The 23,243-nt window shown below is 52.3% G+C and overlaps 1 protein-coding gene across 2 annotated transcripts in view; it reads left to right on the top strand.

Moving 5' to 3' along the window:
* Window positions 1–2,479: 2,479 nt before the first annotated feature.
* The window catches only part of LOC118724753 (non-compact myelin associated protein), a 37,063-nt gene continuing 16,299 nt past the window's right edge, over window positions 2,480–23,243 (top strand). The window contains exon 1 of one of the 2 annotated variants that reach the window (XM_045585022.1): window positions 2,480–2,538. Coding sequence is in view for 1 of the 2 variants with exons in the window: in XM_045585021.1 (XP_045440977.1) it covers window positions 19,547–19,647 (101 nt within the window). In the remaining variant the exon portion in view is untranslated. Of the gene's footprint in view, window positions 2,539–19,386; window positions 19,648–23,243 lie in introns of those variants that run through there. The other variant, XM_045585021.1, reaches the window with a different exon arrangement.

Genomic DNA, 23,243 nt, shown 5'->3' with positions numbered 1-23,243 from the left:
AGGGGTTCGGGCTCAATCCCTCTCGCTTCCTCTCTCTCTCAAAATCTAGAAAAAATCTTTAAAAAATAGCTTGCCAGTTTATTACAAAGGATATGAAAAGATACAAATAAACAGCCAGATAAAAAGACACATGGGTGGGGGGTAGACCTGAACACAGACACTTCTGTCTCTGTGGGGAGGGGGTGCTCCCTCCTGTCATGCGGCCGTGTTCTTAGCCACCGTGCGGGGAGCTCTCCACACCCTGTCCTTCAGTTTTGTGCACGGTGTTATGTAGGTACGAGAGGCCCAGTGCACAAAACTTGTGCACCCCGGGGGTTGGAGAGGGGGCGGTCCTTCAGCCCAGCCTTCGCCCTCTCACAGCCCTGGAGCCCTTGGGGGTTGTCCACTGGGAGTGGGCCTCCGCCAGCAGTCAGACATTCTCAGCACTGCTGTGGAGGCAGGAGAAGCTCCTGCCACTGCCGCTGTGCTTGCCAGCTGTGAGCCCGGCTTCTGGCTGCGCTCCCCCTGTGGGAGCACACTGACCACCAGGGGGCAGCTCCTGTCTTGAGCATCTGCCCCCCTGGTGGTCAGTGCACGTCATAGCAACTGGTCATTCCGCAGTTCAGTTGATTTGCATATTAGCCTTTTATTATATAGGATGATCAGTCACATCATTAGCCATTTTTTATTATTATTATTGACTTTTTACAGAGAGGAAAGGAGAGGGATAGAGAGCTAGAAACATCGATGAGAGAGAAACATCGATCAGCTGCCTCCTGCACACCCCCTATGAGGATGTGCCCGCAACCGAGGTACATGCCCTTGACCGGAATCGAACCTGGGACCTCTCAGTCCGCAGACCGACGCTCTATCCACTGAGCTAAACCGGTTTCGGCTGGCCATTCTTAACAGAGTCAACCTCCAGCTCCTCTCTGTTCCACGGATGAGGTGTGGGGGGCACTGCAAGTTCCAGCCTCCCAATAGGTTCCCAGGTTCCAGCAACCAGCTTTCATCCAGACGTCGCCTCATGAATACAAACTGGGTCGCGAGGGGGTTGCTGTGAGGAAGAGAAGACCTCACTAAGGTTGACCAGCCTCCCGGGTTCCTAGTCCACACCTCTGCTGGACAATGGGCGGCTTCCAACATTATCACACTTAGAATCCTCACCACAACGACACTGAGGTAAGTGTGTTGTTTTCCTCCAAGGGAAACAAACTCAGTCTCAGAGAGGTTAAAGAATCTGCTCGGTAAGCCATAGAGTCAGGCTCAAAGCCTGAGACCACCTGAGTGCCAAGCCCATGACCCCTTGCACATCCAGCAAGAGTTCTGGAGACCGAGATGGCTTCGAGTGGCCCCTGGGCCAGAGCGCTCTCCTCTTCCTCCCGCACCCGCGCTGTGGGCAGGTCTGCCTCTCCCACAGAGGGCGGGAAGCTCTGAAGCCAAGGAGCCGCCTCCCATCTTCAGTGAAATAAGTCACAGAATCGTGCTTCCTAAGCAGCCCTGTTCCTAACGATCCCCTGGAGGTCTGTCCCTGTGACAGCACAGAGGCCTCTCAGTTCTCTGCAGAGGAAGTGACCAGGGTGCTGCCTGCCTCTCACGGGCTCCGGGCGCCAGCAATGGGCCCGTAACCACACGCTTTCTGGAAACGGCTGAAGACAGAATGAGGAAGCCTGGCCGTACGCCTGGTTCTGACGCTCACCTGCTGCGTGACTTTGGACAGCTCGCCTCTGCTCTGAGCCTCAGTTTCCCTGTGTGTGAAAGGAAAGGGATTGGGACTCTGCTCTGTAAACTGGCTTCCCTCTTCCTGTCAATATTGATTGAAGGCTTTATTGGGGAGGGACGGGGAGGGTCCATCAGAGATCCTTGATCCTATAGGGCAGTTTTTGACACTTGCCAGCTGTCCAACCTCCTGGGGTAACACTGTGATTGTCTGCCAGTGTTTCCCAAAGTGTGGTACGTGTACCCCCAGGGGGACGGGAAGAGTTTGGTGGGGGTACGCGTTGCACCGGAGTTTGGTGGGGATATGCACTGCACCGTGCTTAGCTGCGCCTAATTCTACCTTCTCATGAGTACGAGGGGTACTCAGCGTTACGAAAATTATAGAAGGGGTACACATATGTCAGAAGTTTGGGGAACACTGGAACACGCCCCCAAACCTTTCAATCAGGTCAGCACAATCCCCACCTCACCCCGAGCTCAGATCCGCCTGGTGTGTTTTTAAGGTCCCTTCCTTCCCCTGTGAGCCCCCCTCCCACCCCCACCCCAGTCTGACTTGGAAGACCTGTCTGGTGGCCAAAGCACCTGGGGGTGTCACACCGGAATCCCCCAAAGGACCCAGGCCCAGGAGAGGCACGGAGACACCACGGGGGGGCGCTGCCACTCCAGTGCCCGAGCCCGGCGCCCCCGAGGCGGCCCCGGGGCCGGCGCCCGGATCACCTGCGCGGGGCGGGGCGGGGCGGGGCGGGGCGGGTCCGGGCGGGTGGACCCGGGCGGCGCGGGCGCCCGGGGAGGCTGAGGGGAGGCTGAGCGGCGGCGGCGGCTCCGGGACGCGCCCAGCAGGTAAGAGGCTCGGCGTCCGGCCCAGCGCAGCGGCTCGCGGTCCACCTGCCGCCGCGCCCGGAGGGGAGAGCCGCGGGGTCCCCGCTCCTTCTGGGGAGGACGCGCCCGGGGTCCGCGGGGGGCGGGAGGGAGGCCGATCCTCGGCTGGGGGAGGTCTCCCCGCGTCCCGGCTGAATGGATGAGCGGTGAGTGACGTGCAGGCTCCGGTTCTAACGGGAGGGAATGGACATAGGAGGCAGGCGATGGGGTGGCGATGGGGTGGCGATGGGGATGGGATTGGGGATGGGCATGGGGATGGCGATGAGGATGGGGATGGCGATGGGGATGGGGATGGGGATGAGGATGGGGATGATGGGGACGAGAGTCTCCCCCCGGCGCGGAGAGCCGCCCCGGGAACCGGCCTGGTTGGGCTGGTCCCCGGACCTCAGGCCGCAGTCAGGGTCCTCGTCCCCCGCCCTCCCCGGGGAAAGGGGCTGAGCCGGGACCGGGACGGGACTTTGATCCGCTCAGGACTGTGTTTGTCTCCAAACGGGCGTCGGGATGGGTGGCCTTGGGCAGCGGCCCCACCGGAGGGAGGTTGGGATTCAGTGAGAGGAGCACCCCCGGGGAGAGGGGGGCCCAGTGCGGAGCGGCCTGGGAGGCGGGGTCGGGGCGGCTCGCTGGGGGAGACACGTGGGGCTCCCGGTCTGGCTCCCGGTCTGGGGTCCGGCCCCCGGGGAGAGGAGGGGGTGGGGGTGTCCCATAAAGGCCGCTTAAAGGGTCGGGAAGCCCTCCAGGCGAGGGATCCCCACTTGGCCACTGGCCCGCGGGGTCTGACAGGGTCTTGGGCAGGACCTTTCATTCCTTTATCGTTCCGTTTGATGCGCTCCTCAAATAAATAAATGTAAGCCATTTCTCAGCTTAGATCAGACAATCCGCACCAACTGCTGAGGACAGGGCCGGTGCAGAGCTGGCAGGCGCTCTGTCCATATCAGGGGCAGTGTCCTCTGGACTGGAGCCCCTGGGGGCAGGGACCGTGTCTGGCTCCCCGTGCCAGGGTCTCACCACATCCTGCCGAATGCATGAGCGGTGAGTGTGCAGGCCCTGATTCTAACGGAGGGGAATAAAGAGACGGGCAGGTGTGACGCGAGCCCACAGATCCAGGGCACCCTGTGGGGGAGGAAGTACCTGTCCCCTCCCTCGGGGCTCCTCCGGCTGCTCTGAGAATCCAATAGACGTGAGACTGATTAGCCAGAGAAAATTACCACGTGGAATACAAGCGTGTACACGGGAGAGTCAGAGATGAGAAGTGCACAAACGGGTCCGAGGCAGAAAGAGGAAGCATAAGCGAGGGGTGAGGTAAGACGCCTGAGGGCTTCACAGAGTCCTTGCAGGACGAGAAGAACAGCTGTTTCCTGAGTCCGTGTGTGGGTCCTGCCCTATAGAAGGTCAAAAGGTCATCGCTGATAATCTCTTTTTCTGGGCGAGGCTCCTACTTCTAGGCAGTTGGGGCGGGGGCAGATGTTTCTCTGGAGCCCACAGCTAGTTTCCTTCAGCTCCAAGCAATCTGCATTCCACAGCGGCCATCCTGGAGTGACTGCTCCTGAATCCCTAGGAGCCCCTCTATGGGGTGGAGAGGTGTGGGGTGGAGTGGGCTAAAAGGATAGCCAGCCAGTGCTCAGAGGCAGGGAGAGCACAGGAAATCCTGGAATCCTGAACCCTACGCAGCAGCCCCACGAGAGTAGAGGAAAGAGCTGGAACTATAGGCAGATCAGGTACCTTCTGTCCTCTAAGAGACCTCACCAAGGTTACAGGGGTAAGGAGAGGGGGGAGGGGCAGCAGGAGACAGCAAAGGACCATGGGTACCCGATGAAGCCAGAAGAAGGAAAGAGGCCCTCAGGACCCCTTTCTGGGGGTGGGGCATTCTTCACTTTGACCCTGCTGGTCTCCATGCTGGCTGGCAGTGAGGTAGCTGAAGGGGGCAGTGTGGTGCCAAGAGGGAGCAGCTGGCCTGTGTGGGATCTGCTGTAGGGTTTCCTGTGAGTGCCCCTGGGAGAGTTCCTGCAGGCCATCACACCACCATGGACGGGGCCATTCCTGCCTCCGGCCGGAGGGAGCTGCGTCCTTGAGGTGGAGGCTCTCTGAGCAGAGTGAGGGCCTTTAGCTCCTCTGACTCCTGGCAGGCACCTGTGGGGTTTCCATCTCCCTGGGGAGAGAAGCAAAGGGCTGGGGTGGAGGTGAGAGCTTCGGGGAACATCTCAACGGGACACAGGAGGCACGGTACCCTTCAGAAGAGCAGAGGTCGGAGGTTCAGCCAGTAACACTGCAGAATTGCTCATCATTTGCTCTGAGACCCGGGAGGAAGCAGTGTCTCCGCTGACCCATCCAGTTGCTCCGGGGACACAGGGTCAGAGGGTTGGAGCTACAGAGACCTTCCTGGGAGCGGAGGGCGCTCTCCATTTAAAGATAGGGAAGCGGGGTCCAAGAGCATTCTCTTTTTTTTTTGTTTCAAGAGCATTCTCTTCATCATTTTGTTTGGTTGGTTGTTGTTGGTTTTTTTTGTTTTGTTTTGTTTTGGGGTTGTTTTTTTACATCTTACACTTTTTCTTTGAGAGAAAAGCATTGACTTGTTGTTTCCCTTATTAATGCATTCATTGGTTGCTCCTTGTATGGGCCCTGACCTGGGATCGAACATACAACCTTGGTGTTTCGGGACGATGCTCTAGCCAACTGAGCCACCTGGCCAGAGCTCTCCTGGAGGGTTTTCAGGCCCCATGAATGCTGCTCCTGTCGGTTTCCCGGACATCTGCCTGCTGATGCCCTTGGCATCCTGGCCTCTGGTATTCCATCCTTTGCTTTGGGGTCTGGCAGGATGGGTCCCTCTTTGTTCCCCCCCTCCCCCCACCCCCCAGTGAATTCCTTATCAGACACACAGGTCCTACCTAGGTAGGCGGGAGGCGGCAGGAAGAGAGGAAGGGGACTGAGCAAAGGCAAGAGTTGACAGTCACCGCAGTGGTTGAGCATCAGCCTGTGAACCGGGAGGTCACAGTTCAAGTCCCGGTCAGGGCACCTGGTTGAGGGCTCTGTCCCCTGTGTGGGGCGTGCAGGAGGCAGCCCATCAGTGATTCTCATCATGAGTGTTTCTGACTCTTTTCCCCTTGCCCTTCCTCTCTGGAACCAATAAAAATATATTTAAAAGGAGGAAAGAAGGAAAGAGCTGGCCCATCAGTCTCAGGACTCGTGAGCCTGGTGGTGAGGAGGTAAAGCTGAGGGGGCGGCCAGAGTGCGGCCGTGGGGCTGGAACCTGTCTGTGGTTTGAATCTCCCGGGGCGGTGGCTGCAGTTTGGCCTGAGAAAGAGGGTGTGTCCGCCTCTGAGACAGAGGCCCTTCTTCAGCCGGCGTCCAGGCCTGCTCCGAGGGCCTCCTGCGGGTGGGACGCTCCTGAGCTGGCGGGGCCCTCCGTGGGGCTGTGGGGCCTTCTGATGCCTGCCGGGGGCCCCACGGGGTAGAGGGTGGTGGCAGAAGCCCTTCTCGTGGATTGGTGCAGACCCTGGAGGGGCAGCAAGCCTTGCTCCGGGCAGCTTTGGGCAGAGGTGCCAGCGGTGAGGACGGGCAAAGAGCAGGGGCTTACGGCCTCTGCTTTGGAGCTGTGGGATCTTGTTCAAGCCACACCGCCCCTCTGAGCCTCAGCTTCCCAATGTGTGAGCGAGGATACTCCCCACAGCAATCCCTTCATCAACACTGGTTTCCCTTCTCCTTTGGAGAGACTTGTGTCTTGGGACCTTTTGAGCCAACTCTGAGGACCAACAGCCTCAAGATTTAAAAAAAAAAAAAAAAATATATATATAATATTATATATATAATATATAGTATATATTATATATATATATATATATATATATATATATATATATATGCTATTGAGTTTAGAGAGGAAGGGAGAGGAGAAAGAGATAGAAACATCAATGATGAGAGAGAATCATTGATTGGCCGCCTCCTGCCTGTCCCCCACCGGGCATAGAGCCTGCAACCCAGGCATGTGCCCTGGGCCAGAATCGAACCTGGGCCCCCTCAGTCCACAGGCTGATGCTCCATCCATTGAGCCAGACTAGCCAGGAAAGCCTCAGGATTTTTAAATCCCTCCACAATTCGCTCATCGTTCACTCATTCATTCGCTCATTCATTCCCTCATCCATTCACTCATCACACGTCGTCAGGGCTGACACCTGCCTCACTGTCTGTGCTGGGAATCCACAGGCAGCTCTTTTTTGCCGCCGTCTGGCTCCTTGTAGTGCCCCGTCCCCGCTCCCCCCACCCCCAGCACAGTACGGCCGCTGTGCTTTGAAACTTCCATCCATTCCTCCACCGAGGTTGTCTCCTTAACCATTTGTGCAATAAAAGTCAGTTATGTAGCCCAAACCGGTTTGGCTCAGTGGGTAGAGCATTGGCCTGCGGACTGAAAGGTCCCAGGTTCGATTCCAGTCAAGGGCATGTGCCTTGGTTGCGGGCACAACCCCAGTAGGGGGTGTGCAGGAGGCAGCTGATCGATGTTTCTCTCTCATCGATGTTTCTAACTCTCTATCCCTCTCTCTTCCTCTCCGTAAAAAATCAATAAAAATATATATATATTTTAAAAAGTCAGTTATGTAGCTCGTTCCCCCACCGCTCTGCGCTCTCCCAGGCCTCCCGAGGTCTCAGCCTGCAGGTCACTGAGGGAAGTGAGCGGTTAACTCCTGTTTGCCGAGAGCCTGCTGGTGCCCACACAGGGCTAAATGCTGCGCGTGCCGCAGCCCCTCCCGCACCCACAGCGTCCCGTCCCGAGTCACGAGTGTTATCCCCGCGCTCAGAGCACGAGCCACTTGCTGCTCGTCACGAAGCAGACCGGGGATGCATTCTGACGTCCCCGGGCCCTCGGCAATCCTGCCTTCCCAGGTCCCCTCCTCCTCAAGAGATATTTCCAACTATACTGACTGCAGTGGTATACGAAAACATCTTCTTCAACCTAGAAGATCCTATTTTCTTCGGGTTTTGAAAGAAATGAGACCATTTTTGTGAGCCCTGGGCACGTTGCCCCCGGAGCTCAGGAGAGATGGCTGGGATTCCAGCCCACGCCTACCGCTGGGGGAGTTTTGACCTCCTCGCTGCACTGCCCTTTGCAATTGGGAAGGAACAAAAAAGACAAGCAGAGAACCGGGGGAAAGGGACCAGGCTATGAATAGTTCCCTCAGGAAGTGGAACTTGATTTGTTTGTCTTCTGTGTCTCCCCACCCCTTCGCTCCAGCCACAGACCTTACGGGTAACAGGCAGGTCCCAAGGACAAAAGGGATTCGTTTATTTTTGTAAAAGCAACTCCCAGGCCCCGGCTGGTGTGCCTCCGTTGGTGAGTTGTCCCATGTACCAGGAGGTCACCGGTTCAATTCCCACAGCGGCTCCATCCCCAGGGAGGCACACAGGAGGCAGCGGATCAGAGATGTTTGTTTCTCCCTCTCCCTACCTCTCTCTTGCTAGAATCAATAAAAAACATATTTTAAAAAATAAAATAAATAAAAGCAGTTCCTGCTTTCTACCTAATCCCCAATAAACAATATCATTGGTAATAATAATAATAATAATAATAATAAGTATCTTTGAGAGCTCCCGGTGTGCAGGCGTTATGCAAGTCTCTTGGCCTGCATTGTCTCCTGGAAGCCTCAGGAACCCTGTGGATAGATACTGTATTTTCCGGTGTATAAGACGACTTTTGAAACGAAAAAAAAGTCAACCGAAAATCGGGGGTAAAAGACCAAAATTGCACAAAAATTACCTGCAGATCTTGATGGCAAAGTAAGTCTTTTCTTTGAAGTGGGGGTCGTCTTATACACCGGAAAATACGGTACTATGATTGTCCCCATTTTGCAGATGATGAAACTGAGGCTCAGGAAGACTAAGGGAGTTGGATGAGCGACAATTCCAGGACTAGGACCTGAGTCTGTTAGTTTGTTGTTAGAACACAATCTCCAGGAGGGCCAGGATTATTTCCTGCCGTCTCCCCATCACCCAGCACAGCACTTCGGGACTGCAAGCTCAGTGTGGAATGAGTGCATATGTGGCTGAGCCCCAAGTCCGAGCCTGTCCTGTTCTTTAGGGAAGCTTTCCTGGTTCAGGTGCTGCCCCTGCAGTGCAGGAGTGGGCAGCCACCGCCCAGGAGTTGCCCTGACGAAGTGAGGAATTGATCAAGAGACAAAGGCTCATGCATTCACTCTTCCATCAAGGCCTCCGCCCCAACCCCAGCCTGTGGAATCTCACTAAGGAATCTGCCTCCTGCCAGGCCGCTTCTCCCTGGGAGCCCAAGGTGCAGCCTGACGTCATTCGGGCAGAGCGCCAACCAGAGGTGGCCCAGGTGTCCGCAGTTCTCTGGCCTGGGGCTCCTCTTTTCCCTCTCCTATGCCTTTGGCCCTTCTTCCCCAGGGGAACTTGAACTCACTCACCAAAATAATTAGAGAGAGTACAACTACTGTAAAAGAAAGGCAATAAATCAAGCTATGCCATCTGACACAGAATTATGGGACCAGATGGATCGAGATTGTAAAGCAAAGCATGATAATTATGTATAAGGAAGTAAGAGAAGAAATGCATAAAATAATTCAAAAACCAGAAGTCATGGGAAAAATGGAAATAAACATAAAATCATCCTCCACAAAAAAAGGCATTTCCCTGGCTGGGTGGCTCAGTGGTTGGAGTTTTTTGTTTGTTTTTTTTTTTTAATATATTTTATTGATTTTGTACAGAGAGGAAGGGAGAGAGATAGAGAGTTAGACACATCGATGAGAGAGAGTCATCGATCAGCTGCCTCTTGCACACCCCCTACTGGGGATATGCCCGCAACCAAGGTACATGCCCTTGACCGGAATCGAACCCAGGACCTATGAGTCCCCAAGCCGACGCTCTATCCATTGAGCCAAACTGGCCTCAGCTAGTGGTTGGAGCTTTATCCTGTACACCAAACAGTTGCTGTTTCAATTCCTGGTCAGGGCACATATCTAAGTTTCAGGTTTTATTCCCTGTCAGGATGAACAGGAGAGACAGCAGATGAATGTTTTGCTCTCTCTCTCTTCCCCTTCCTCTCTAAAAAAAATCAATTAAAAACCACACATATTCTCAGGTGAGGATTTTTTTAAAAAGCTAGAAAACCAAGCATTATCCTCAAAACTAGCAAGTAAAGGAAATGAGTTAAGTATTAAAAAAAGAAAAGGAAAAAAAAAGCACATCAAAAGAAGTCATAGGAGAGAACCAAGTGAAGACATTAGCTGTGAAAACATAATATTTAAGATCAGAGACAATAGATGGCATAAATATCAGGGTGAATACAGGTGAAGAATTATCTAGTAAAAAGTCAGATCAGGTTGAACACTCCCATAGGAAACAGGAAAAGACAAAGAGGTAACAAATAAACAAAACCGAGAAATATGGAGAGTATCGGTAGGTATTCAAAAAGAAAAAGAAAAAGGGAGAAGAGGAAATAATGGAGGTTTAATGTTCCAGAATGAAAGAAAAATGAATGCACTCAGATCAAAAGGATTCGTGGTGTAGCCAATACTAGAAATAAGGGAAAACCCACAGGCAGTTGTTGGGTGAAATTGAGCATAGGAGAGGCAGAGGGAGAGAGCAGAGCCCAGTGGCATCCCTTACACAGGAGTGAGCGTCAAGCTGACTTGTCAATAATGGCACTCGACGAAGGAAAGTCAAAAAGTAGTGTATTAATTCTTTCAATCCAGAATTTCAGAGCCAGCCAAATTGTTATTCAAACATGAGGTCGTAATAAAAACATTCTTAGTCAAATAAAGCTGCAGAAGGTGGAATACAAAGACCCACATTGAGTCCTAGCCAGTTTGGCTCCGTGGATAAAGCGTGTCGGTCTGCGGGACCAAAGGGTCCCAGGCTCAATTCCGGTCAAGGGCACCTACCTCGGTTTCAGGTTCCTCCCAGGCATGGGCCCTGGTCGGGCCAAATGTGAGAGGCAACCAATTGATGTGTTTCTCTTACATCGATGTTTCTCTCTGTCTTTCCCTCTCCCTTCCACTCTTCTCTAAAATCTATGGAAAAACATCCTCGGGTGAGTATTTAAAAAACAAAACAAGCAGAAACCGGTTTGGCTCAGTGGTGGAGCGTCGGTCTGCGGACTGAAAGGTCCCAGGTTCGATTCCGGTCAAGGGCATGTACCTTGGTTGTGGGCACATCCCCAGTGGGGGGGTATGCAGGAGCCGACTGATCAATGTTCTCTCATCGATGTTTCTGGCTCTCTATCTCTCTCCCTTCTTCTCTGTAAAATATCAATAAAATATATTTTAAAAAAACAAACAAACAAAAAAACACGAAGACCCAAATGACAATACTCGTGGGGAAAATAAATAATGAAAGAAACAAATCCAGGAGGTCGTGCAAGTCAGAGTATTTAAGTGAGGGGTCAGAGCAAGAAACAGAAGCAAAACTTTAGGTTGGACAGGATTTTATGTACCCAATTCTTTAAAAATATTGGAAAAGTACTGGCTGGTTTGGCTAAGTGGATAGAGTGTCAGCCTGTGGACTGAAGGGTCCCAGGTACGACTCCAGGCAAGGGCACATGACTGGGTTGCAGGCTCAACCTGCAGTGGAGAGTGTGCAGGAGGCAGCCGATCAGTAATTCTCTCTCATCACTGATGTTTCTATCTCTCTCTCCCTCTTCCTTCCTCTGAAATCAATCAATAAATAAAAACTAAAAGTAAAATAATGGAAAGGCTAGAGAAACCCAAACACTGCAGATCTGGCCCGCTTGGGGACCTCTGGCACCTGCCAGAATCAGGAAAGTAGCAGAATCACAAGGCTGCAGAGCTGCTGAATTTAAGTCAAATCTTGGCTTTGTGACCCACGGGTCCGGAGGCTGATATGCTGTAACTGCCCAGAGCCTGGAACTCGGTCTGGCTACCAATGTCATGGCAACACTTGCAACAAAGAGAGGACCAGTTGGGGGATGAGAAGAGACGACCCAAAAAACATATATACTCACTAGAGGCCCAGTGCATGAAATTCATGTAGGGGGAGGGGTATGTGTCCCTCAGCCCAGCCTGCACCCTCTCCAATCTGGGACTGCTGTCTCCCAACTGCTCGTCTGCCTGTTTGCCTGATTGCCCCTAACTGCTCTGCCTGCCATCCTGATCACCCCCTAACCACTCCCCTGCCAGCCCAGTGGCCCTAACTTCCCTCCCTGGCCAGCCATCTTGTGGCAGCCATCTGGAGTCCACATGGGGATGGCCATCTTTGACCACATGGTGGGTGGCCATCTTGTGTGTTGGAGTGATGGTCAATCTGCATATTACTCTTCTATTATATAGGACTAGAGGCCCAGTGCAGGTGCCAGCTTGGGGGAAGAGGGGTGTGGCTGCAGGCAGTTGGCTGGCCAGCCCCACTCTCTGGTCAAACACCTGGTTGAGGGGGCAATTTGCATATTGGGCTTTTGTTGTATAGGATATGCACAGCAGTGAAGACCTGGGGGTGGAGGGTGAGTAGGGGGTAGAGGAAGGTTTTGATGGTGCAGAGTTGGGAAGAGAGCACTGGATTGAAGGCCAGTGTGCTGACGATCTGCTGCTGTGTGACCCACCGCTCCAAAACTTAGTGGCTTAAAGCAAGTTTGTTCTTGTTTCCTCTCGTGGGTTGACTGGGCTCAGCTGGGAGGTTCTCATGTGGTTTCAGTTGGCTGTGCAGTCACCTGAAGGCTCTCTCACGTGGCTGGCCGCCGAGTCTGGCTGTCAGTCAGGAGCACGGCTGGGACCTCTCCATGGGCCTTGGGCGTCTGGCCGCATAGCAGCTGGGCTCCGAGAGGCAGGTTCCAGGAGCAAGATTATTCTGCAAGGCGGAAGCAGAAGCGGCCACTCTGGGGCCATACCCGTGTCACTTCCAGTGTGACTGCCGCACACTTCCGTATCCTACGGTACTGAGCAGTCATCGGGCCTACATTCCGGGGATTGGAGAAAAGAGACTCTGCATCTTGATTGGGAGTCGGGGAGGGGGGTGGTGGGCAATGGCCGGGTCACACGGCAGAATAGCATGAGGAGTAGGAGATACTGTGCGGCCAGCTTTCTGATGCTAGGAAGCACGGGTGAGTTTAGGAGACGAGGAATCGCTCATTCTGCCTCCAGTCGGGGAGAAAAGGCGGCAGGTGCTGGAGGATGAGACCAAGAAATCCATGGAAGATCTTGGTTGCCAACGCAAAGAATCAGGATGACAGGGGACACTGCAAGAAGCTAAGGTCTTGGCCGCTCTGTCGTTCTAATTCCTTTTCCCACACGTGGGTCCCCAAGGAAGAAGGCTGGTGGCTTCTGTCCCTTCACAGACGCATATTCCAGCCTCAGGATGAAGTAAAAAGTACACCACCCCTGTCCTCTGAGCATGTGCCAGACAACTGTCCATGGGGTGCATGGCCAGCCCAGGCCCTGGAGAAGTAAGTCTGCGATCCCTAAGCTGCTGGCCTCCCCTGGAAATTCCAGTATTTCTACATTCACGCCATAGTTCTCGGATTCCTCAGGAGCCAAAAATCCTTTGCTCGGACTGCTATCCTGGTTATTGACTGGAAAGTCCAAGCAACCTAAGGGCCCAAGGGAGGGTGTGACTTGCCCCCCGGGGGTGGCGCGGGACTGAGTGAGGGACTCTGTCGGCCATCACCAGAGCTCGGGGGATCCTGCACCCCGAAAGTTAAGTGTGTGTTCAAAGCCAGCCCACCCTGGGGCATTCCCTTCAGCACATTCCCTCCATGCAGCCCCTATGTGTGCGTGCATGTGGGCATTTATCCACTCAAGTGCCTTCTGAGGGGCAGATCCCATGCCGAACGTGTCAATGTGGCCGTGACTAAGGCAGCTTTTGCCCCTACACCCCCAGAGCCCCAGGATAGAAGACAGACCTACTTTTTTTTTTTTTTTTTAAGAGACTATACGAAGGCAGAACAGAATGTTTTTTTTTATTTTCTTTCTTTTTTTAAAAATATATTTTATTGATTTTTCACAGAGAGGGATAGAGAGTTAGAAACAGTGATGAGAGAGAAACATCGATCAGCTGCCTCCTGCACACCCCCTACTTGGGATGTGCCCGCAACCAAGGCACATGCCCTTGACCGGAATCGAACCTGGGACCCTTCAGTCCGCAGACCGACGCTCTACCACTGAGCCAAACCAGTTTCGGCTGTTTTTGTTTTTTAAATATATTTTTATTTATTTCAGAGAGGAAGGGACAGTAAGAGATAGAAACACCAATGATGAGAGAGAATCATTGATGGGCTGCCTCCTGCACGCCCCACACAAGGTATGGAGCCCGCAACCCAGGCATGTGCCCTTGACTGGAATCCAACCTGGGACCCTTGAGTCCGCAGGCCGACGCTCTATCCACTGAGCCAAACCAGCCAGGGCGAGACCTATCTTCCAAGGAGAACACTTGCACGCGAGGAGGACTGACGAGGTGCCTGTGAGGCTCCGGGAGGAGTCTCGGAGCACGCTGACCACGGGAGGCGGCAGGAGGCTCCGGCGGGTCCTGGGGGAGAAGGAAGCCAGCTTGTTCCGTGCTCCTGTGCCAGGGGCCTGGCGCGCACCGAGTGACTCCTGCCGCCAGCCCTGACACGTGCCCGCTCTGTGCGGGAGGCTCAGGCCCCGGTGTTTGTGAGCACTTATTATCTCACGCGATTGTGCAACCAGGAACAAGACGGCCATCACAAAGCCCAGTTTCCAGATGAGGAAATGGGCACTGAGGGGCTGAGTCACGAGCCCAAGGTGACCTCACTGAGCCTGAACTCAAGTCCAGGTGCAGCTCTGAAACCCACGTCTCTGTTCCCCCTGTCCCCACCGTGCGCGGGGCAGGGAGGACCCGTGGGGAGAGGGGACACTGCCCGAAGGAGCTCAACAGTTCCAAGGGGCACCGAGGCCGGTGTGGTTCAGTGGATAGAGCGTCAGCCTGCAGACTGAAAGGTCCCAGGTTCGATTCCGGTCAAGGGCATGTACCTTGGTTGTGGGCACATCCCCAGTGGGGGGTATGCAGGAGGCGACTGATCAATGTTCTCTCATCGATGTTTCTGGCTCTCTATCTCTCTCCCTTCCTCTCTGTAAAAAATCAATAAAATATATATATTTTTTAAAAATAGTTCCGAGGGGGGAAGGGCCCCGAATGCCAGGCTGAGGTGGGGAGCAGACTTCGTTCTCTCCTCTAAGAGGACTGACCAAGGTTCCCACGACCCATGCCCCACACGGGCATCTCGCTCCCAGGTCACTTTACCCTGAAAGCTTGTCACCCAGTGTCCCTCCCTCCAGGCAGGCCTGGGCCTGGAGCGCGGGTCTCCTCCCTGACTTCCAGCCAGCGCTCACTCCTCACCCCGCTTCCTCCTGGCCGCGGCCTCCCCCGCAGCCTCCCTCGCAGGCAGCGGTGTTTGCTCAGAACCTGGGCAGCGAGCACAGAAACAGTTATGTCCCTGCCAGCCGGGCCTCTGCGGCCCCAGGGGTTACCTCGGAGAAGTTCAGTTATATAAGCCGAGTTGACACAGCGGGAGGGAGAAGGAAATGGGTTACAATCATTCTCTTTTTCTCCGTCGCGGACACGTCTTTGAAACTGGACAGCGTGACAGTTCCCTCTCCTGTTTCCTCCCTCGTCTGTGGAGCTCCGGTCTCCAGGAATGTGGGTGGCTCCAGATCAATCACTGGTGAGACTGGGGGTGGGAGAGGGGAGAGAAAGGAAGCATGTCAAAGGGCTGCTTGGCACCAAACACTCTGCCAGGAGCTTTAGACTCAGTATCTCCTCTCACCTCAGCTCAGAGAGCTCAGAGCCAGCGAAGGAGGTCATTTTCTCTTTTACCTCCATCTTACAGGCAAGGAGTGGGGGCCCAGAGAGGTTAAGTAACTTTCCAAGGGGCACCCAGCAGGGCCAGGTCAGTCTGGCTCTGACATTCTGAAGTTTTTCAAACATCAGATACAGAATCCATAACAGGAGAGCCAGGCATGGTAGCGTCTCCCCATGAAGGAAGGTCCCAATTGGTCCCAATACATCCCTGGTATCTACTCTCCATTCTGACCTTCCCCGCCCCATCCCCTCACCACATTTCATACTTCCCTCCCTGAGTGTGCTCATCTCTACCTCCTGCCCCTCATTTTCACTCCTGAGGGTTCTCCCATCTAGAATGTCGCTCCTCCCTTCCTCATGTGACAAAATCCCAGGAAAATAATAATAAAAACGCTCCTTCATTGAGCACCTGTGAAGTGGAGAAGTTAAAAGCATGAACTCAAGTGTTCTGCCTGGGTTCCACCCAGTTCTACCCCTTTTGCTGGCTGTGTGATCTCAGGCACGTGACTTCACCACTCTGGACCTCAGTGTTGTTTGTGGGGGTGGGTTTTTGCCTATAAGATAGAGATAGTGCCGAAACCAGTTTGACTCAGCGGCTAGAGCGTCGGTCTGTGGGCTGAAGGGTCCCAGATTCTATTCCGGTCAAGGGCTTGTACCTTAGTTGAGGGCACATCCCCAGTAGGGGGTATGCAAGAGGCAGCTGATCAATGATTCTCTCTCATCGATGTTTCTAACTCTCTATCCCTCTCTCTTCCTCTCTGTAAAAAAAATCAATAAAATATATACTTTTTAAAAAGATAGAGATAGGAATACTCTCCTTATAGGGTTGTCATGGGGTAAAATGTTATAAAAAATGAAGTAAAAACTATACAAATAAAAATTTCATTGCAAAGCCTTCAGACATGTGCTGGGCACTCGGTGCTTTTAAAATGTTTATTCTTAGTGCCATGCCTTCAAAATGTGGAGCAGACACCAAGTCAGATTTCCTGTGTTCACAACCCCCCTCAATTGGTGACCTTAGACAAGTTGCTTAACCTCTCTGGGCCTCCGTTTCCTCGCATAAATATTTTTAATTGTAGTTCATCTGTTTCACTTAGGGTGGGTGAGACAATAAACACAAATACCTAGTGGAGGGCGTGGTACGGAGAACCACGTGAATATGACCTATTAATATGTTACTGGGATTCTGACCCCGGTCACCCCGACCCCACAGTCCTCCTCCCCACGCCCTGCTCAGCACCGTGCCCTCTCTGAGCTCCCTGGCACTCCATGGCCTTGTGTCTCAGTGTCACATCTTCAGCCCTGTGGTGGGAAGGCATGAGCCAGGCGATCTGCGCTCGGTGCTTGGTCCACACTGCTGTTCAGCCAGCAAGTATTGAACACCCACTGCCTTAGCCAGTCACTTATTTCACTCAGCGACTATGTGTTCCTACTTACAATGTGCCAGGCTGAGGTCCAGGCTCTGGGGATCCACAAGGTGCATAAAAATTGGCACAGCCCCTTCAGTCACAGAGCTCAGGGTGTGGTGGGGGACACAGCCACTCATCCAACAGAGGCGATGAGAGGGACATGGTGCTGCCGGAGTGCACAGCATAGACATCTTTTTTATATTTTTTTTATTAAGGTATTATATGTGTACATATCTTTCCATTGCCCCCACCACACACACACACACACACACACACACATGCCCATACAAAGCAGCATAGACATCTTAAGTAACACTTGGGTTCAAACATCATGTGTCAGTCGGTGAGGAAAGTGCTTGGCACATGCCAAGGCCCTGTGGCAGGGATAGGAGGGACTGGCAGGGCTGAGCTCAGACAGGGATGAGACTGATGGGGTCTGCAGGATCTAAAACCTGGGGGGACTTTTGTACCATCCTAAGTTCTCGTGTGAGGTAGACTTAGGTCCCCCCTAAATTTTTTTTTTTTTAATTTATTGATTTGAGAGAGAGGGAACATGGATTTGTTGTTCCACTTACTTCTGCATTCATTGGTTGCTTCTTGTATGTGTTCTGACTGGGGGGTCAAACTCACAACCTTGGCAAATTGGGAAGTTGCTCTAACCGACTGGCCAGGTTCCCTCCTCCAAATCTCTTCATTTATTTTAAAATCAAGGGGAACAACTTTTAGGGTGGGAGAAAAAATATTTCAACTTCAGAAAAAAATACATGTTTAGAGGCCATGAACATTCATTACGGTGGGAGGGACCCACAAAAGCCATGAGGTGGCCCTGACAGAGTCAAACCTATTGATGAAGCAGATACCTTCTATCCGTTCCCATTTGATCCTTATACTCTTAATCCTCGCGTGAGACTATTTTCCCGAGATTTTTAGGGAGAGAGTGGGAGAGAGAGGGAAAGACAGAGAGAAACACGAATTTTTCAGAAACCAGGGTCTGGGCCAGGGAGGAGCCTGCAACCAAGATATGTACCCTTGACCAGAATTGCACCTGGAAACCTCTGGTCCACAGGCAGACGCTCTATCCCCTGAGCCAAACCAGCTAGGGCTAATCCTTACATTTCCCACTCTCCCCACCCCACCTCCCCCGACCCAGAGAGGAAAGGAGAGGGACAGAGAGTTAGAAACATCGATGAGAGAGAAACATCGACCAGCTGCCTCCTGCACACCCTCCACCAGGGATGTGCCTGCAACCAAGGTACATGCCCTTGACCTGAATCAAACCTGGGACCCTTAAGTCCGCAGACCGACGCTCTATCCACTGAGCCAAACTGGTTTCGGCAATCCTTACACTTTTATTTTAGCTGCACACATACCTCAGGTGAGGACAATGAGGCTCCTGGAGGGTAAATGAGTTAGCCACAACAGTGAGTTTAGAGGTAAACAGGTGTGGGATTTGAAGCCAGGTTCATCTAACTCAGTGTTTCCCAACCTTCTCTCATGATGAGAATCACCTGGTGGAGTTGTTAAAACACAGATTCCTGAATTCCAACTAAGAAGTGCTAAACTAGAATTTTTGGGAACATATAGGTAAAATTGTATACTTAACTAGTGCTTTAAGACAGATTTTATATACAGAGCACTAAGTTAGGTATGCAATTTTACCTATATGTTCTCAAAAATTCTAGTTTAGCACTTCTTAGTTGGGATTCAGGAATCTGTGTTTTAACAACTCCACCAGGTGATTCTCATCATGAGAGAAGGTTGGGAAACACTGATCTAACTAACTGCAAACCCTTTCTCCACGACATCACACTGTAAGTTCAGCATTTTACTTTAGTCCTCACAGCATAAGGTGGGTCAGGCCCATTTTATTTTTCTTTTATTTTTTTAAGCTAACACAAAATTCATTTAATGCTTTTCCATTCTGTTAAAAAAAAAAATCCCCTGTACTTTCTTGGGAAGCAAAAGTTCTATAAATTATTGAAATAAATACACATTGTTTTATTTTAATCGGGTACTTAATTCGTTTTAAAAAGTGGTCCTAACTGTGGAAACAGGTTCTTCTAGCCTATGTTTGTGTCTAATGCCTTTTGACGCTTTGAATGGATCGTCTACAGGTGGGTGAGTGCAGGCCTCTTGTTCTCTCTCATTCCACCCAGGGGTGTGAGTGCAGGCCCGGGTGGGTCAGTCCCATTTTAAAACTGAGGCCTGGGGGAGAGAAGGGAGTACCTAGCTCACAGCCGTTGGCTAGCCAACGAGAGAGTCGGGCACTAGCCCCTTCCTCCTGCCCCTGGTCTGCCCCACTGCAGGGTCCGAAGCCTTTCCTGCCCCCGCCCCACTGTCTCCACCCTCCACCCTCGCTGTGGCCACCCTCACCGGTCTCCCTACCCCCTTCTGTCCAGTTTCCCAGCACATCGAGGCGCTGCTCAGCACCCACAGCCCCTTCACAACAAAGCAGCGCTGGTGCTGCGCCCGGCGGGAGGGAGGAGAGAGGCAGCCGCCAACGCGAGAGCCAAGGTTTACATGAGACCTGGTCCCCCAGACAAGTGCCCTCTGTAGCTGCGGGCCTGTTGTGACTGGCCCCGGGCCAGCTCTCACCACGGAGCCTTGAACTGCTGGGCCGGTTCCCCGCCTCCCGTCCCCTCCGCAGCCCGGCGCTTGCCAGGCCGAGCTTGGGCAGGAAAGGGGAAGGGTGTTTCTTCTGGAATGGAGGGTGTGGGAGGCAGGCGAGCCTCGGGAGGGTGAGGGGCCACGTCCTGAACCAAACTGGGAGGCTGGAGTCGCTCGGTGGAAGGAGCATGAGGAGGAGTCCCAGGGCCCCAGCCGCGCGTTTTGCTGGCGAGCAAGCTGAAGTCCAGAAGTGGCTTGCCCACGGTCACACAGCGAGTAAGCAGCACAGGTAAGACTCGAACCCGGGACTCCTAACTTCCAGCCCAGGTGCTTGCCTCTCTGTTGGGCTTTTTGTGGTGACCCTGTTAAATAGGTAAGGACATGAGCCGAAACTGGTTTGGCTCAGTGGATAGAGCGTCTGCCTGCGGACTGGAAGGTCCCAGGTTCGATTCTGGTCAAGGGCATGTACATTGGTTGCGGGCACATCCCCAGTAGGGAGTGTGCAAGAGGCAGCTAATTGATGTTTCTCTCTCATCGATGTTTCTAACTATCCCTCTCTCTTCCTCTCTATAAAAAAAAATCAATAAAATATATATTTTTTAAATAGGTAAGGAGATGAGCTTCATAGATCAGGCGTTGAGACGCAGCGAGGTGTCATGGGTTACAGAGCCGTAGGTTTCTTGGAATTTCATAGTCAAGTTCAGATACTCCAGCGTTCACATCCTTCACTCTTTAACTGCAAACACGTTGAGATTAGCCAGGCCCCTGGAAAACGTGGTCAGAGAGGCAGAGAATCAAAAGTGAAACGTCGGCATTGGGGAACACGTCTGATTATTGGGATTCGCAGGAGGACACTGATCTTGATTCTTAAAAAGAATAATAAGGATCTCCCTGAGGGCAGTGGGGGTCAGGGCACCTGTTCCAAGAAGAGGGTGGGTACTCATTTATGTGGTTCCCCCCATCCCAGCCCCGCTCCCACCCCAGCTTTTCCCCCGAGGCTTACAGTGGCTTGTCCATGGTGTACAGAACTCAGTTACAGCTACACGTTCTTGCTTCCAGAGGTGGTCATGGGACGTAACTCGGGAACTTATAAGTAGCTACATCTGTTCTTTTCAGGAATTCCCTGCAGGTACAATCCCCTCAGATCGAAAGCACCGACAGCTAAGGCGGATAGCGCAGGCCAGGTGGGGTTCCTCCAGATTCGGTTTAGTTCTTACTATAGTGACTGCTCTTGTCTTAAATGAATCAGAGGGGTTTCCCCAAAACCCAGTAAACTCACTCTCTCTAGGTGCCCCTGCGGGGCCTTGCTGGCCCTCAGTTTCCCCAATTGTAAGGAGAGGGCATTGGGCTTAGTAGTTCTCAGACAGGGTTCCACAGAACCCTGTGGTCATAGATGGGTGCCTCCGAGGACCATCGCAGAGGGTTGGGGGTGGTGGTGGAGAGATGGTGTGTGGGGAGGGGGGAGCTAGGTTCCTTCAGTCTTTTGGAAGAGTTTAGTTTTCTATCATCAATTCACCCCAAACTCGCCACCAGAAACGTAGATCTCCTTTCCGCCTGAAAATCTCCCGGTTTCATTTCTTCGTGGCTGGTGAGTCCCCTGCGCCTCCCTCCTCCCGCTGTGGGATTGGTCACCCCCAGGTTGCTGCAGATGATGGCCTGGGCACCCCCTGCTCCCCACTGGCTTACTCTTCCACTTTAGGGGGGGGGGGCTGTCCTGTGGGAGCTCCCTGGGTAAAGGGGCACGGGGTGCAGTGGATTTTTTAAAAAGCCTTGCATGCCCCAAAATATCGTTCGTGTGCCCTTTCAGTCAGTATTTAGCTTGGCTGGCTATCCACGTCTCGGCTGGAAATTCTTTTCCCTCAGCGTGTTGGAGGGCTGTCTTAGAGCTTCTGGTGCTGCTGCTGTCAAACCCGGTGCCATTCCCGTTTTACCTGATGGCTGGTCCTTTGTATTTGACTTTAAGAATAAAACTGCCCTCGCCAAGGAGCTCATTTGGTTAGAGCATCATCCTGATACCCCAAGGGTACCCCAAGGTTGTGGGTTTGATCCCCAGGCAGGCCACATACAAGAAGCAACCAACGAATACATAAAGAAATGGAACAACAACTCAACGTTTCTCTCTCAAATCAATTTTTTAAAAGAAGTTTAAAAAAAGTAATCTATGGACATGTGTGGAGTATTCTTTTTATGCCCTGTGCTCTAAAAGGTCATGTGATGAGCCCTATTGTGGGTCTTTTTCATTCATTATTCTGGGGACTCAGAGGGTCCTCCCAGTCTGAAAATTCATATCCTTCGCTCTGGGAAATGTTGAGATATTAGTTTTCATTTGATAATTTCCTTCCCTCAATTTTCTCTGCTTAATCACTTCTGGAAATATTAGGTTGTTGGAACACCCGGAGTAATCTGTTTTGCTCTACTTAATGGACATTATGTCAGTCTTCCAAGCTTTTTTTGAACTTTTTACTTCTTTTGTCAATTTTTAATTCCTTATCAACCTTTCTTAAAAAAAAAAAAAAAAAATATATATATATATATATATATATATATATATACACATAATTGACTTCAGAGAGGAAAGGAGAGGGAGAGAGAGATAGAAACATCAATGATGAGAAAGACTCTTTTATCCACTGCCTCCTGCATGCCCCCTACTGGGGACTGAGCCTGCAACCCAGGATGCTCTACTCACTGAGCCAAACCAGCTAGGGAGATGCTGAGCTTTTAATTTTATTTAATTTTAATTAATTTTAATTTAAATGTAAATGGCTACACGGGACTGTCATCGGGCTGTGCAGGTCCACCCCCTGATTCACCCGCAGAGGGTGAACTTACCGCATCCCTCGGGCAGAGGAAGCCAATGCCAGGGACCCAAGGAGGAGGGAATGGAGCTGAGCTGCCACTTCCTCTTTGCAGCCCCATCTGCTGCCACCCATTCCCGAGTCTCCCTGGGGTTTCTCAGCGACATCAGCTTTTATGGGTTTCCCGTCAGCCGGTCTGGGCCTTGGCCTTTTCCACTCGGCCATCAACTCTTCCTGCTTTCCAGCCTGGCCGGCCTCTCTCCGATGGTTGTCTTCCCTCCTTCCCCTTCGCCTGTGGATCTACACGTCTTGATTGCTTTACTATCATGTGTACGGCGTCTCAGGAGGGAAGCAGAGATGAATGCTTGTGTTCCATCGGCAATGTTTAACCAGAAAAAATATAATTTTTTTAAAAGAAAAATATAGGTCCTAAGCATTATTTCTCCCAGAATGAGGCAAAACCGAATTTATCCTTTTTACCTCAGTTTTCGTACGGGTCAGGAGAGTCATCCCTAAGTCACTGTGGGGCCGAGGACTGCTGGGGGAGGTGTGAGGCCCAGGCTGCTGGCCAGCTGGGGCGGGACAGGCTGGCCACCCCAGGCAATGTGGTGTCATTTCTGTAAGGGATGGTCAATGGGCTCCTGGAGGGGCCCTGCAGCTGAAGGGCATCCTTGCACCAGAATGGGACAGGAAGTGGACTTACAAGATTAAAGACCTCTGAACCCTCTGTCTTCCGGACGAAACCGGGCCCAATTACTCAGTAGCTGCACTGGCAACCAGTGCATAGCAAGCATGATAAATGGTGGCTGTGTTTGTGGTCATCATCATCATTGATATTACTGGTTGTCTATCCACGGATGGATATTCCCCTTCCGGACGAGACTTTCTCATGTGGAAAGGACAGGGCACTGCCAAGAGACAGGTGTGTTGTTCTGTTCTGTTCTCCCCCAGAGGCCATCTGCCTCTCAGACTGAGAAACATCTGGAGACATCTTAGCCACAACGAGGGGTGCTGCTGGCATCTCGTGGCTGGAGGCCAGGGATGCTGTAAACATCCTACCGCACAGGTCAGGCCCCGAAATGAGAAT

The sequence above is a fragment of the Pipistrellus kuhlii genome, unplaced genomic scaffold (genome assembly GCF_014108245.1).
Source record: "Pipistrellus kuhlii isolate mPipKuh1 unplaced genomic scaffold, mPipKuh1.p scaffold_m20_p_2, whole genome shotgun sequence".
NCBI lineage: Eukaryota > Metazoa > Chordata > Mammalia > Chiroptera > Vespertilionidae > Pipistrellus > Pipistrellus kuhlii.
This window is presented reverse-complemented; position numbering and strand designations above follow the sequence as displayed.